Genomic DNA, 15,417 nt, shown 5'->3' with positions numbered 1-15,417 from the left:
TGTAGTATGTTCCTGCAACCAAGCGGCACCTGAGAATGTATATAGGCTGTGCACGTGGTACCCCGTTGGGTTTTGATTAAATCAACAAAGTCAACTTCGTTCTGCAAATGCTTCATTTCAATCAGACACCTGGTGGCAGCTGGGGAAGTCAAAATTAACCGGAATCTTCGATATTTAAGCTTTATCGCTTTGGTTGTTTTTTTGGTCGTCCGCATTAAATTTAAAAATCTGGTTTCAAAGCTTCTTTAAGAAACTTTCATTCATAGTCGATCTCCTGGCAGCTCCTGTGGACAAAGAGGAACATCTGATCTTGTGGTGATCCTGTCCTTCTGTGTATGTTTAAGACGCGCTTTCAGAGTTCAGTTATCCTGTACTGTTTTTAAACAGTCACCATCATTACTCAGAGTTGCTCTTTGCAGAGGAAAATGTAAATAACGTCTGTTTCTGCAGCGTGCTGTTAATCGTCTCCTCAGGCACCCGCAGGGTTGAAGCGTCTTGTTGGATTTTGGAGCTCATGTGGAGGCAGCAGTTTTTATTTTTAGTCTGTTTTATAAACTGGTTAAACACTTCTCAAAGTAAGTTGAAGTTAAGGATATGAGGGGCGGCGGATAGCCTAGCGGTTATGCTGCGTGCTCCATGAACAGAGGCATTAGTTCTCATCGCAGCGACCATCGGTTCGAATCTGACCTCGGCCCTTTGCTGCATGTCGTCCCCCACTCTCTCCTACCAACATTTCCTCTCTCTCTTCAGCTGTCCTATTTAAATAAAGCAAAAATACCAAAGAATATCCATCCATCCATTATCTTATACCACTTTCTCCCTTTCTGGGTCGTGGGGGCGGAAGCTGATCCCAGCTGTCATTGGGTGAGAGGCAGGGTTACACCCTGGACTGTTCACAGGGCTCACATATCGAGACAGACAACCAGCCACACTCACATTCACACCTACGGGCAATTTAGAGTCACCAGTTAACCTAACCAGCATGTCTTTGGACTGTGGGAGTAGGCCGGAGTACCCGGAGATAACCCACACATGCACGAGGAGAACATGCAAACTCAGAGAGGTTCCTGTCAGACGGGGATTAAAACCAGGAACCTCCTCTCTTTACAGCTTCCAAAGAATATCTTAGAAAATATAAAGAAATCTAAAAAAAGAAGCTCAGACTGCGAAACAGTTTAGGATCTGAACACTTCCTCCCACATGTCTGAATGTGGAGAGAAATAAAGACTCTATTAAAGCAGCAGGAAGTTCTCTCTGATTCATCTCTGTGTGTCTTTACTTTCTCCCTGACCACAAGTGTGAATCACACGCTAATACAAACTGTGTCCACTGACCCCTCCCTCTCGTCAGTCAATATGTACCTTGTGGTTTAGACTGTGAGCCCGACCTGCTGGCAAGGACTCTTCCATTGACCCCTCTCCAGTTCTTGTCGCTCCTCCCGCCACCTGCTCGAGTCAGACACGCCTGCACGCTGGGCGGGTCCCTGTGCTCGCACGCCGGGCTGCTGCCGAGAGCTGAAGAACACAGAAAGAGAGAACATCTGTGAGAACACATCAACAACTCTCATTCATGGTCGGTGACATAAGGGATAACAAAAACAAGAAGTAAAGCTGACTACAATGTCATTGTTTGTTTAGACGGAGAATAGAGGAACAAAATAAAACCACCTTCCAGACTCGGAGTATTATCAGAGATATCTGAAGAAGCATCAGAGTCCTCTACACGACGCTATAATGAGAATATTTAAGTCTTTCTATCAATGCTACGTGTAGTTGAACAGAATCTCAATGTGAACTAAAGAGTGGAGAAGAACATACTGGAGAACAGGAAACATAATGCAGCAGGTTCATTAGAGCACAGAGATGGTAGAGGTGGCGTGCAGACAGTCTATGGTCGTGCAGCGATCACAGGGAATAAAGGTCACCACCCCCTCCCACTCGCTCCAGGTGAATTCTCCTGATTATATCCTGCTGTGTTCTCACATCAGCGCACTCTGACTTTCTGCAGAATAAATACGAGGAGGCTGGAGGAGAAACTCCGGCTGAAGTCGCACATTGGACATGTGGCTGCAGGAGCTGAGGATCTAACCCTCAACCTTCTGGTTGAGAGACGACCGACTCTACCACTGAGCCACAGCCGTCCTGCACAATAAATACGAGGAGGCTGGAGGAGAAACTTTGGATAACTTTTGCGTTCACACATGCAGTTTTTCAGGAGTGTAAAAGCACTATTAGTTTGAGTTTTTTGGGGGGTGGGGCCAAATGGGGGGTTTTAGGATAGACACATTCTGGCTGTAAATTAGACAAATACACTTGCTAAGTTTTTACAGAGTATTTTACCAATCACAGGACATACTGTATACATTAATTCCTGTATGCATGTTTCTGATAAACAGCTGCAGGCTAAATATTCGGGGGTGTCCGACAGCTGAGCAGATCATCCAGCTAATGATCCAGTTGATGATTGTCGCCAGCGAGGCTTTTACCCGACCAGCTGGCCACAGATGGTACAGCGTGAGTGTTTAAGAGCCAGCAGACAGAGAGACCGCTTTAATGGAGCGACAGACACAGACTGACAGTGTTTACAGGAGCCTCAATCTACCTCTCTTTGACCTCACACACACGCACACACACACTACACGCACGACCATTGAGTGTACTTAGACATGCAGCCCTTAAACAGGCAAATGACCATATATGGTAGTAGATTACCAGGAGTCAGAAGGTGCTCCCTTTATTTTACAAACTGTTGGTTCATTAGTCTCAATTTAAGGTGGAAACACAAACGGCTGTGTGTGATTTAACAAGCGACACTGATTTATGGGTCGTATGCAGCAATCGATGCATCGTCGTGCTTGGCTTGCTTTTGGAGATAAACGTGTGTGTGCACGTTGGAATAAAGAAAACAGACGGAGGGTTTCAAAATGTTTGATACTTTCTAGACCACATGTTTCCATAACGATACAATCTCTGACATTTAAATGATTGATAGTCGATCTTCAGTTGTATCTTTAACCAAGAGCTGCTATGAGAGAAAGAGAAAGCGCAATGTCTGAATTGCACTAATACATCAGCAACATGCAGGGTATCCAAACGTTGCTGATGTATTCTTGTAGTTAAGACACCGTGCAGGAGGTTGCCTGCAAAATTTGTTGATTCAAAGACGTGAAACTACCTCATACTGGAGGCCTAGGACTACTATTTTGGTATAAAAAAAGTATTTTTTGTGGGATCTAAGCCTCTTGACAAACCGTTACACCGCGCCCGCCTGTCAATCAGGTCAGCTACACGCCTTGTTGTGAACAACTCTATCATCAAATTAAAACGGATGAGTCATCGAGAAATTCACAGTGTGAGCTGTTCGAGACATGAAGCTAATCAGACCTGTTTGTGTTTTTGAACCAGGCTGTAAACATGTTAATCTCTGCTGTAAAAACAGGCTTTTTTGAACGGGTGTGTATGTGACTTCCTGTGCTTCTGCAGCCAGCCTCTAGTGGACACTCGAGGAACTGCAGGATTTTACACTTCAGCATCAGCTTCATTTTCAACACCGGAGGTTGCTGCTTAAGATTAAATTTATGATGAGAGGTCTGAATTCATTCACGGGCCAAAATTAATGTTCAAAAATATATCCCGTTAGAAGCTACAGAAGCAGAAAACAAAAACAGTAAATCTGTCTAATTTTTTTCAACCGTCTTTTAATTATGTTTTTAAAAACATGTTTCCTGGGACAGCTCTTCCTCCTTTGTAAGGCTGTATACTCTTGCACAGAGAGGCTCTCACATCATTGTGATCCAGTCAGAAGAAGCTCATTAGCTGCCATCAGATTAACTCTTCCAATTAAGTGATGCAAAAAAACACGTTTGAGGAGAAACATGTTGCAAAAATAAGTATTGTATAAGAGATGAGACTGCACATCGAACTTTACTGTAATAAATACCAGTAATAAATACTACTACTTATCAAGGTGTATCCTGTTGGCATGCTAACGTTGTACAATTAGCACTAAAGCAAACATTATAGAGCTTTTCTGACTTCTCTACGCTGTGTGACCACCTCAAGGTTTGGCCTCTTCCTGTTTGTTTCCCTTTGCTGGCTGTGGTCTCCTTGTTGCAGCTAGATGTGGGTGGAGTCAGGGAGGACTCTAATGCAGCACACCTGAGTAGGCTGGTTTTGGGAGTCTACAAAGCAGACCTGCTCAATCTTCTCATTCTCTTCTCTCCTGCAGGCTGCTGTTAACATTTGTTTGTGTTTTGTGTTGGAGTTTGATACTCATACACACACACACACACCTCTTTTGTCACATACTGTTGAGCCAGGTTGGGTACTACGTGGTAGTAAAGTGAATTTTGGACATTTCGATAACCATTTGAAGATGTGTGCTCTGACTTTAGGGGATTCGTAGAGCCATTTTTTGTTATTTCTTACATTTTAAATGCTGGATTAATGAAAAAAACAAATGTTAAAAGTATGTGATGTTTATAAAAATGCCATTTGAAGCCCGTCTGTTATTAGAGAGAAACATGTATGCACTGTATGTGGCTTACATGCCCTCCCAGATGCAGTTTGTTGTTACTACGATCTAAAAATGTCGCCTGCCTGGGACCCCCTTATTTATTTTCCCAACAGTGATCTTTATCGTCCCACCAATCCAGGGACGGACACAGAAACAACAACCACAGAATCATATAGTCACAGTTTCTATTTTTGACAGCCCAACCGTAATTAAAGACGACAGCTCTAGAAACTGTCTGACTGGAAATTGTCCCACGCTGCGTTCGAGAGCGCAGACCTTCTAAACGCGAACAAAACCGATAAATCCTGCAGGAAGGCGGGCCTCAGGAATGTCACTTGATTACGTGCTTGGCTTCCACATTAAGAGGTTTTAAGAAAACAACCATCAACACGTTATATGCACCACACTGTACGGCTTAAAAAGAAGTCTCTGCCTGCAGGCTGGTGTTCTCCATATTGGGATTTCTTTTCTGCATCTTGCAGGCGGTCCGCTCACCGCAGCCTGGGTCCGTCTCTGAGGGTTGTTATTACCTCTGTTAAACACCAGATCTAAGCTGTAAATCACTTCCACGCTGCAGACGTTCACTAGAAACTGAGTGTTTACGGGTATTTTAAGGCTTACTAGATAGATATGCATGGAAACTTCCAGAAATGCAAACATTTTTGGCCACTGCTTCTCTCAGTTGTGTCTAAAAAGATTAAAAGTAAGAGCCACATCAGCTATTTTTGAATTGCTATCTGAACACAATGTCACCATTATTCTCACCATACCAGAATTTTAAACTTTGAACGGTATCCATACCTGTTTGCAACCACGGCAGCAAAAATAGAAAAAGTCATTTCTTGTTTTTTTTAATGAACAAACCTCAGGTACTTTTTGATATGATACAAAGTTGTCCACGCCACATCAGCTCTCTTTGAGTTCTTATCTAAAACTATGACTACAATGTAACACGTCTCGCTCTGTTTCAGTAAATACAGGAGGAACTGTACTTCCTTTCCCAGAAGCCGAGTCACTTTGGCAGGAACTGCTGCTGCTGCTCCTCCTGGTAACACGCTCACTCCGGCATCTTCTCATTAAATCTGGCTTGGCACAAGTGTCAGACCGCTGTGTGTGTGTGTGTGTGTGTGTGTGTGTGTGTGTGTGTGTGTGTGTGTGTATAGTAATTTAGTCGCAGCCACCCAGCAGAAAGCCTTTGATTCTCCTTCCCCATCTGGGTGACAGTGAAGGAGCCCTGCTGTCTGGATCTGAGACTTGCTGGTGTTGACATAAACAGAAGACCAAAATCTGCTGGCTGTGCACTCTGCCAGCGCCAGGCGAGTTTAAAGACAATAAACTGGGACTAAACTGTAAGACACATTGTCAATCCTAACTGAAGAAGGTGTGACATTAATGTTACTCTAAATACATAATCTGCTCTTCAAAGAAAACCCTGAAACACTGCTGCAGCTCTGAAAGTGAGAAACTGAAGCTCGACCTTTACCTCCGTCCTCCTCCGAGGTTGGTGAGACTCGCTGCCACTGCAAAGTTATCTCCCAACTGAGCTGACTAACCTGAGAGGCTCCAGCTCGCTCTCATTAAATAAAATAAACTGCAAATGAGTGAGTGAGTGCGAGAATGAAGAAATACTTTCAGGGTTGGCAGCAGAAGGAAACAGACGGACAAAATGCTGGTTTGAAAAGCAGCAAATGTCTTTAAAATTTAAAAATATCCTCTTCAATATCCCAAAAAAAATGTTCATGGTAAATGGACTTGAGCTTGTAGCTTTTACACCTCAGCTCACACCTACACATTCACACACTGATGGTAGAGGCTGCTGTGTAGTGAGACCATCAGAAGTAACTCATCCCATTCATACACATTCACAGGTCGCCAATGAAGCAGCGGGAGCAACTTGGGGTTAAGTGTCTTGCCCAAGGACACATTGGACATGTGGCTGCAGGAGCTGGGGATCAAACTCCAACCTTTCGGTTGAGAGATGACAACTCTACCACTGAGCCACAGCCGCCCAGTAAGACAGAGCTTTATCAAATATCCAAAAATCCATCAGACCAGAGAAGCGATAACCTGCTTTCTGTAGTTTACCTCAGTGTGTAAAAAGGTTGTCAAAAAAGTCCCGATGACATGAAAAATAAATGTTCCCAGTTTCAATGCAGCATTTTGGTGTTAAATGTTAATAGTCTGCCATTATCTAATATTTTTCAATAGAGCATGATCTGAGTATTATAACATCTAAATCACGGTCTTTTCTCTTCCTGTAAAACGTTTCAAATGTCTGATGAAACCTTTGACCGATTAAAAAGGACAAACAAACAGCTCAAACATGTATGGCCCTAGTGAGTATGGCCTCACTCCGGTGCCCTCTCCATCGTCTTCTTCCACCTCCTCCTCGTCCTGCAGTTCAGGGGGTACCACTACCTGCTGCAGTAACAAGGGTTTTAAGGGAGGCGAGAAGTCCTCTACAATGTGAATGAGGCTAGCATCTGCGTTCAAGTCTTCACTGTAGTTCACCATGTTTGTTGTGATATCCCCACCTTTCAACAATCCAATCATAAATCATCCTAACTTTCTGCCCTGCCTTCTGTCTTGCGATTGGTTCCATTCCGTTTCAGCAGGAAATACGTAACCACACAGCAGGGACTTTAACGATTGATAAAGTCCAAAAGTACCACAGAGACAGAGCAGCGGTGGTCCATTCAATTCCAGGTCGGCAAACACTTCAAACTTTCCTCAATCCCTTTGTTGTCTCATAACGATGAAACGTCTGAATTGCACAAATTGGCCACTGAAATTGTGCAGGTTAGACAGTTTGCAGTTTGCTTGCAATTTTAGTTATTGAAAACGAGAAATGAACAAATATCAGATGCCTAGGACTTCTGTTATCGTTGCCATGGTATCCAACAAGTCATCACTTTATCTTAACAGGTATCATGTCAAAAGTCTAAAAATCTGGTATCATAAAAACCGTAGTGATGTGTGTGTGTGGTCAATGTTGTGATGGTACTACAGCATTAAAGACACACGCCCCCCTTCCAAAACCCTGCAGCTCTGCCACGAGGAGGAGGAGGAGGAGGAGGAGTGAGTTTACCACAAGCTGGCAAAAGGAGGCTGAAGGAATGTTTCACACAAAAATCACACAAAAATCTTTCTACTGCAAGAAAAACACAAAACAAGTCCGAAAATAATGAATCATCCCAACTTGTGTCTGAAATAGTTTGAGTCCAGGGACGGCGATGAGCAAATCCTCTGATCTTCAGTTACTCAAATATTTGCTTATGAAATAACTGTTACAGGTTTGTACACTCATGCTCTCGAGAGAATAACAAGTATGGGCTTTTAAACCTCATTTCCTGCACTGACTGTGTCTAAGTCTAACTCTCTCGCTCTGATTCAGAGAAAGTTATTTGACCGTATATTTTGGTATTTTGAGTCAAAAATCACCTGCTGGACCTGGCAAACATTTGCAGAAGCTTTGCTACCTGTAACAATCTAATCAGGAGTCTACTCAGGCTCCAAGAATTACAAGCCGATTATTCTAATTATTCATATTTTAACCATCAGCCTATGCCTCTCAAATGTTGTGTCTGAGCTGTAACGCAGCCACCCGCCACTAGATGGGGCTCTAGACACAGTCAGTGAGCCTGCTCTCCTCGCTTTACTTCCTGATGTAAACCAGCACAGTGGACGGACTGCATCTCGTAGGAGCATTGATATTAGGCAGCGTTTTGATTCTAGAAAATGGAGATACAGTTATGGGTAAGCTGCGTTTTTTTAAAACTGGAATATCAACCGGAGCAATGAGTAACCACATTCAGCAAAAAGACAGCCGGACGTTAACCTGCAAGGCGGACCGAAGGCTGGCTGTGCTAGCACTCCTAACGATAACCACATGATGACCCGCAGACGCTGTGATCCGTGTTAAATAAATAGTGACTCTGAAATTAGTCGCCTTGGAACATCCCTAGATTCAACCTATGGAAACATGAATAAAAATTGGACCAAATTTGATGTCAATTCATCCAACATTTGTTTGGACATTTCATCAAAGACACAGAAGCATTTCAACCTAAAGATGGATCTGTAAGAACGGTAAGAATCTGGGGACCATAAATATCAATTTAGCGGTTGTTAAGACTTAAGTCTAAGACTTAACGTGGTCGCCCAACAGACAGATCAAGATGAACAATAGAAGGTCCACGCTGTTAGCAAGGCTGAAGATTGACCATTGAGCAGAGCTGAGTTACAACAGATATATGTTTGCAGGTGTCCCACTCAGATATGCTGCACTCAGCTTCCTCGGAGTCGAACATTTTTAAGTGAGCTTTCAAGACATTTCTAAGATGTGACATGTCATGATAGTCTAAAATCAAAAACCTGTCCCTTGTATCACTGTCTCTCTTCCACCTTCCAAACCCTCCTTGGCAAAGTGTGTGCTGACACCTCTTGATAGCTGCAGGTAGGAAAACAAAAAGGCACACCTTGTCTTAGTAATGCAATGAGTCCGCACCCTGCAAGCAGCTGGGAGTTTCTGCCTCGAAACTCAGGCTTTGTGCTCTGCCCTCATGGTCCCAAAGGCACCGCATTCAGATAAAAGAGAATGTCTGAGAGGACTTTTTACACATTCTGCTTCGTCTTCATAAAGGGGGCTGGCACATTAAAGATTATCTGGGTGACTTCTACCAACCTGCAGCAATGACAGAAATCAATTTAAAGAAAAATGGATGGCAGAGATGTGGAGGGGTCCAAGTTAACACATATCTTATCAGAAATCCTTCACATGCACAGTCTTTAGGCGACCGTAAATCAGCTTGAAACTGTTTCACTGTGGTTAGAGTACAAAAGGGTAGAACATATGGAGTGCAGAGTCTGTTTACACATGAAAGAGAGTTACTATATGAAAGCTTTTAGAGGGTAAACATTGCATCAACAGACGAAGAGGTCAACACAAGAGAGCATGCAAACTTGTTACAAATTCCAACTTGTGACAACTTTTTCTTATCATAAAAGAAAGCTACATCAATCAACAATCAATTAATCTGTGAAGTCAAAAATCACAGCGATAAACTCACCCAGTGCTCAGGACGGATGGGAAAAAAAGTTGTGCGGTGGATCCTCAGTGAGGGGCCAAGCTGTGTGAGTGTGTATGTGAGAGTGTGTGTGTGTGTGAGTGAATCCCAGAAGAGGACCAAGTTCATAGTTTCCCCCGCTATCTTCCCAGGCAGCTCTGTCACTGAGTGACTACAGCTCGACGAGGAAACTCACAGAGCGCTACAAGACTCCTCCTTCACACCCCCCACACCCCACACACACACACACACACACACACACACACACACACATTCAGAGGTTTACAGCAAACAACTCTACAGCAGAGAGGATCTGCACTTAAGACTTTAAAAGCTACAAATCTAAACTGCAGGCCGGCGAAACATTTCATCTTGTGACTGTTGAAATGTTAAGTTGAGCATAAATATAAAAAGTTAAGAGTAGGACATTTGTAATTAAGTAGATGCACAGTACCTGCAGGTAAAACAATACTGATGTGCTCTCCTGCTTCCTTTAAATTCTTGTTTTAATTTGTTCTTAAACTAGATCATGAATCGACTTTACTGCTGCGGGCGTTTTTGCAGGAATCAGAGCACCAGTAGAGGACGGACCCGCTTATGTAACTACTGCCAGCATTCTGTGTGCACTCCGGCATCAGTCGCTTACCCTGATCAATGATTAACAAACAGCACAGTACAGCAGCCCCGAGCGCCAACACCAGCTCTCTCATGTGCCTAATAAAATCTAAATGAAGCTCAAAGGCTGTAATGTTTTATTTCCAACCACCGTCCCATCAACTCCTCCTCATCCTCAGGCCGTCTTCTTGTGCAAATATTTGAGAAATTAAAACGAGATAAGTGAGAGAAAAGAGTCGTTAAACAGAACGGGTTGGCACTCAAATGTGTATCAGGTGAAATCTACAAACAACCTGACATTGAATCCAAATGACCTCATGTGAAAATGAAACCAAGATCCTATCAAACGGGTAGTTACCTTTTGCAGAAGTCACCAAAGAGAACTGCGACCAAAGCTCCACCATGTTCTGTTCATAAGCCGAGCTGCACCGAGCAGTCAGGCTCAGAGGTGTTCACTCCTCGGAGTTAATGCTGATCTACAGTTTTATATTCAACTTCGAGCGGTCACATGGCCACAAAAAATAACTAACACCCAAGGCAACAGAGGAAATCTTTTTTTAGTTTCAGCTGTCATGTGGCATTCATAGTTATTGGTGTGTGTGGGTTTTGGGTGTACATGTTCACACACACACACGGTGCACACATTGTCAAAAACCTTCAAGCTCACTGAGTGTCAATATGTCACAGCAGAGCAGTAAAGGAAGGAATGACGGGCATTATCCTTCTCTCATAGTGAACCTGTTTGACCAGCAGAAATTCCACTCACTGCATTCCTTTTCAAATTACCCTCACCTACAGCTGAGCAGAGCAGCGTGCACAGCTACAGTGATGATCACATTTTTGGAGAAATATTTGCAAAGATCTTTGTTTAAGAGCTAAAGATAAATGCTGCGTGTGAAACCACTACTAAGTGAGCAGAATTTGCCAAAACTGCACTCTCATGCTCCTCTCTGACTGGTGCAGACATGAGTTGATGCAGTCTGCAGCCTTATTGTTGGCCCGGTCTCACTGCAGTCTCAGACCAGCAGGACTCACTGGTGTCCTTAGAGATGCTGGATGGGACATTTGACCACAGGGGCTGCTCAGAACAGAAGAAATACAGGAAATGTGTTGACATGCAGTTAAGCTGTTATCTGATAATATATCTGCTAGGGCTGGGAAATTAATAGAAAATTAATCGAAACCGACATTCAGAACCTCTAACCGACGTAATTTTTCCCATGCCGATTATGTCAATTACTTTCAGGGCAGAGTCACCTGACGACACGTCCAAGCCGCGACATGGAAGCAATGACCATTGTTTGGACACATTTTGTCTTTAGGGAAGACGACACAGAACAAAAACTAAATCACACTGCGGAAAAACTGTGAGCAAGAAATGCAAGTTATTTACTTTCTACTGTTTCAGAGAAGTTACATTCTTACTTTAAAACTAAAAGGTGTTGTTTTCATTTCAAGAGATGCTTTGATTTCAGTTCAAAATATTCAATAAATAACCACAGAATAGTTAATCAGATATGAACTCTTTCATTAGAAAAACATATTCCAGCTTTAATAGTTGAGCATATTTACAGTAGAGACCATTTGAGTGAACTATGAGGGCAAAAAACAAAAACAAAATAATCGTTTATTAATCATAATGAAGGTCAAATTAATTAAATTAAATTAAATGAATCATTATATTGATTTGAGGTCATATTGCCAAGCCCTAATCTCTGCCTTCAATTTCTTTGTGATACTTGATGCTGAATGAGTTTAAGCTCATCATAAACCAACTGTGTAGCTTCTTTTGACCTTGTGAGTTTAAGTCATGGTTTGCATCCATTTGTTCCAGACTAGACGACTAACACTAACGTCATCTCTGTCGTCATGGCACCAGAAGTCTTAGTCTGTCTCCTCAACTCTCTCGATCTCTCTCAGCTCTCAGAGCATCTCAATCAAGACACCTGATTGGTCAGTAGGTGGAGCTTTATGCCGGTTGATCTCTTTTCAAACATGAATATCTCCGGAGCAGGTTAGGTGTCCAGCATAATTGACCATCCTGATATAGTCCAGTAAGAAGTGACCCTTCATAGTAGTGAAAACTCAGAGTTAACCCTGCTGTGACCTCGATGAACAAAAATCCTGCTTCATAGTCCAGACCACCCGCTGACAAGTACACAAAACAGATCACCGTGAAATCCTTACATTTAAATGCATCTCTGACACTGAAACAGTGTGAAAAAACACAGAGAGAGTGAAGGTAACAGCTGCTTCACACCTTTGTGACACACAAGCAAACACAATCCACAAACACGCGCACACACACACACACACACATGCACACACACACACACGAAACCTAATTTCTAACCATTTCTGCTGCCCTACATCCCTCGGTGAGATTAGGGAGAGTGTACTTTCAGTCTGGTACAGGAAGCGCTCATTGTGTCCATCAAGCTGAAAGAGACAATGTGTGTGTGTGTGTGTGTGTGTGTGTGTGTGTGTGTGTGTGTTTGACAGACAGGGTGACAGATAACCGTGAGGCATATGGGATAATCTGTTTCGGTTAAACTACCCAGACTTTCTTCAGATTAACTCTCCCTCATCCCCTAATCCAGGGGACAGGGTGAGATTATAACCCCGGTCTGCTCTAATCCAGGAGGAGGGAGGAAAAGTATGCCCGGGGGATGTAAAAGATGGAGTGTGAGGAGGTGAAAGAGAGATGGCAAACTGCAGAGACATGGAGGTGTTATTCTGCAGGATTCAGGCGATTGAGGTAAAAGTGAAAAGGTGAGCAGAAAGCTTCAACTGCCCTGGAAAAATATGATGAAAGAGACGGAAGGAAGGGGAAGTGACGGCATGATGACATCAAGGAGAAATGAGAAGACGGACACATGAAAAGCCGGTTCAGAGGAAGGTGAAAGGATGGAGGGATTTATAGGGCGCAGAATGAGATGGTACACCTGAAAAGGAGAGACAGTGAAAAATAGGCGGACACTCAGGAGGGGGCTGGAGGAAGGCAACCATTCATCACACAGACACACAGAAACTAGAGACTACTTTGATATAAAAATAGAGCAGAGAGCAGCAGCGTCTTTCACACCCCAAGCTGCAGGAAGAAGCTGTTCATAATGCCCTGTACAGCATCACCCTGCATCCGCTCTCTGAAAACCAGCTCGTCTTAAACTTCCCTTTACTGCAGCACAAGGAGAAGAAGATCTCCAAAGATGGAAAGGCTTGAAACTGTCATCGTAAGATTTATTTCAAATGCAGCCCTCCTGCTGTGCATCAGAGGTGGTCACTGTCAAGTAACAAAGCTTTGCATGTTAATTTGGCTTGTGGCAGCGCTGCCTCGCACACACATCACAAGATGAAGACCGAGCAGATAAAAAAAGGACCTTGAGTGAGTCAACCCCCGCGTGAAAACTGACAGACAGGAAACCACCATGAGTGAGAAACTGGCTCACATCTATGCACAAGATGTCTGTGAATAGCCACGCACTTCATAATCGAACACACATTTATGCAAAAAAAGCTGCATAAAAGAGAAAGAGCTTTAAGGTGACGCTGTGTACCTCTGGAGTGTTCGATCTTCACCGCCACGCAGGCCTCCTCATCGGGACTCTTGGACTGCAAACAGCCAGCTCGACCTTTCTTCTCTGCAGAGAAACAAAACACAAAAGTCACTGTAGGAGGAAGCCGACACACTTTATGTAGAGAACAAGAAAACCAGAGAGCAGGAGGATGTTTTAATACTCCACCTGCATCTGATTAAAGAGCTTTTTCAGGAAACATCGATGGTGATATTTGAGAGGAGCACAGAGACTCAGAGCGAGAAAATGAGAATGAGGAATAAGTGAAGAAAAGCAGGAGGAAACATCAAACTGATTTTACAGTTTCTGTTTTCCAACATGCTCGTCTGGGCAGAGACAGTAAGCTGGACATGTGCATCGAGCTGCAGATATTCAAGTGTGATGAAGCTGCATTAATCAAGATGAGGAGCAGACTTTTTGTGTTTGTTTTGAGAGTGAAAAGGGAAAATACCGCCCCTCAGAGAGAGAAACCCCTAATTAGTCCGTCTGTGATATGTAGGGCATCATGATCTGTGGGGAGAGCTCACACTCTTTCAACACAGCCGTTTAATATGCACATAAAAGATGAAAGAGAAAATAGAAACTGTCGTAAAAACAATGATGGGTCCTCATGAGTATTAGACGGCCTCCTGCAAACACACACACACACACACACACACACACACACACACACACACACACACACACACACACACACATGCTGTGTCTGATGTAATGTGAAGCATCAAAGCTGCAGCTGATCAGAGCAGTTGTTGTCGACACCCAGCAGTGTGTGCATGTGACAAATTCAACGATATCACAACTTTAGAAAACGACTAATTAAAGCTGAGCCGACGACAATCGACATTTCTCACTACAGAGATAATAAAAATGACACGAAACAATCATGACAGTGAGGACCAGGCGATTTTTGACTTTGCTGTTGATGTAACATAATCACAGATACAGAAGATCATCATCAGCGTATCGCATTAACTGTGGAATAAATGCTTTGAATCTGAGCATTTATTCTCATTTCAAGTCACATTTCTGGTAATCCTTTTTAAATGGCGGCTTTCATGACAGCCAACATTGCTGTGGAAACACTCGATGTTACGTCAAAGACCGCTGCATAAGAAAGTGTGAGCTGCTGCTGAAAGCTGCCGTACTGTTGCTGTAAGTGCTACTGCTATGAAAATGTCATGTCAATTATACTCTGATACATTAGCTCGTCTGTAAAAACATATTCTCTTCCTCAGGTCGGTTTTGCACGTTCGTGTTCACTAAGGTCAACCAGGAGCTCCGTTACATGGGAAGGGGGGGTCACTCCCATGATTCCCCGCCAGCCGCAAAGTCATCTTTTGTTGTTGTATTGATAGAGAGCCCCCTGGTGGCAGAAACTACATACTGTGCTTTTAAGACAGCACGCCAACCTGCTGCACAGCTGGTACGCTATCCAGCATCATTTGTCTTTCTTGGACAGATGTTGAGGTTTTTTTGTGTCTTGCTGTTTTGTCTCTCTATATTTAATCCACTAACTAATAATTTTCTCAATGCATAGGGGCCTCTAATTGAGAGCTGCCGTTATTTGTAAGTATGCAGCTACAGGCTGGTATAAGGGACAGGGGCCGCAAAATTGGGATGGGCTTTTATTTGAAGTTTTAGGG

General features: G+C 43.3%; 1 protein-coding gene across 6 annotated transcripts in view; it reads right to left on the bottom strand.

Moving 5' to 3' along the window:
• The window catches only part of fgd4a (FYVE, RhoGEF and PH domain containing 4a), a 69,647-nt gene that overhangs the window by 16,837 nt on the left and 37,393 nt on the right, over positions 1–15,417 (bottom strand). For 4 of the 6 annotated variants that reach the window (XM_029278440.2, XM_065956575.1, XM_065956574.1 and 1 more), the window contains exons 2-3: positions 13,754–13,837; positions 1,362–1,514 (exon numbers count right to left, since the gene is read on the bottom strand). In XM_029278440.2, the coding sequence (XP_029134273.2) occupies positions 1,362–1,514; positions 13,754–13,837 (237 nt within the window). Of the gene's footprint in view, positions 1–1,361; positions 1,515–9,584; positions 9,747–10,554; positions 10,697–13,753; positions 13,838–15,417 lie in introns of those variants that run through there. The other 2 variants (XM_065956576.1, XM_065956577.1) reach the window with 2 other exon arrangements.

The sequence above is a fragment of the Labrus bergylta genome, chromosome 7 (assembly GCF_963930695.1).
Source record: "Labrus bergylta chromosome 7, fLabBer1.1, whole genome shotgun sequence".
Classification (NCBI taxonomy): domain Eukaryota; kingdom Metazoa; phylum Chordata; class Actinopteri; order Labriformes; family Labridae; genus Labrus; species Labrus bergylta.
Note: the sequence above shows the minus strand (reverse complement) of the source record. Positions and strands in the feature narration are given on the sequence as shown.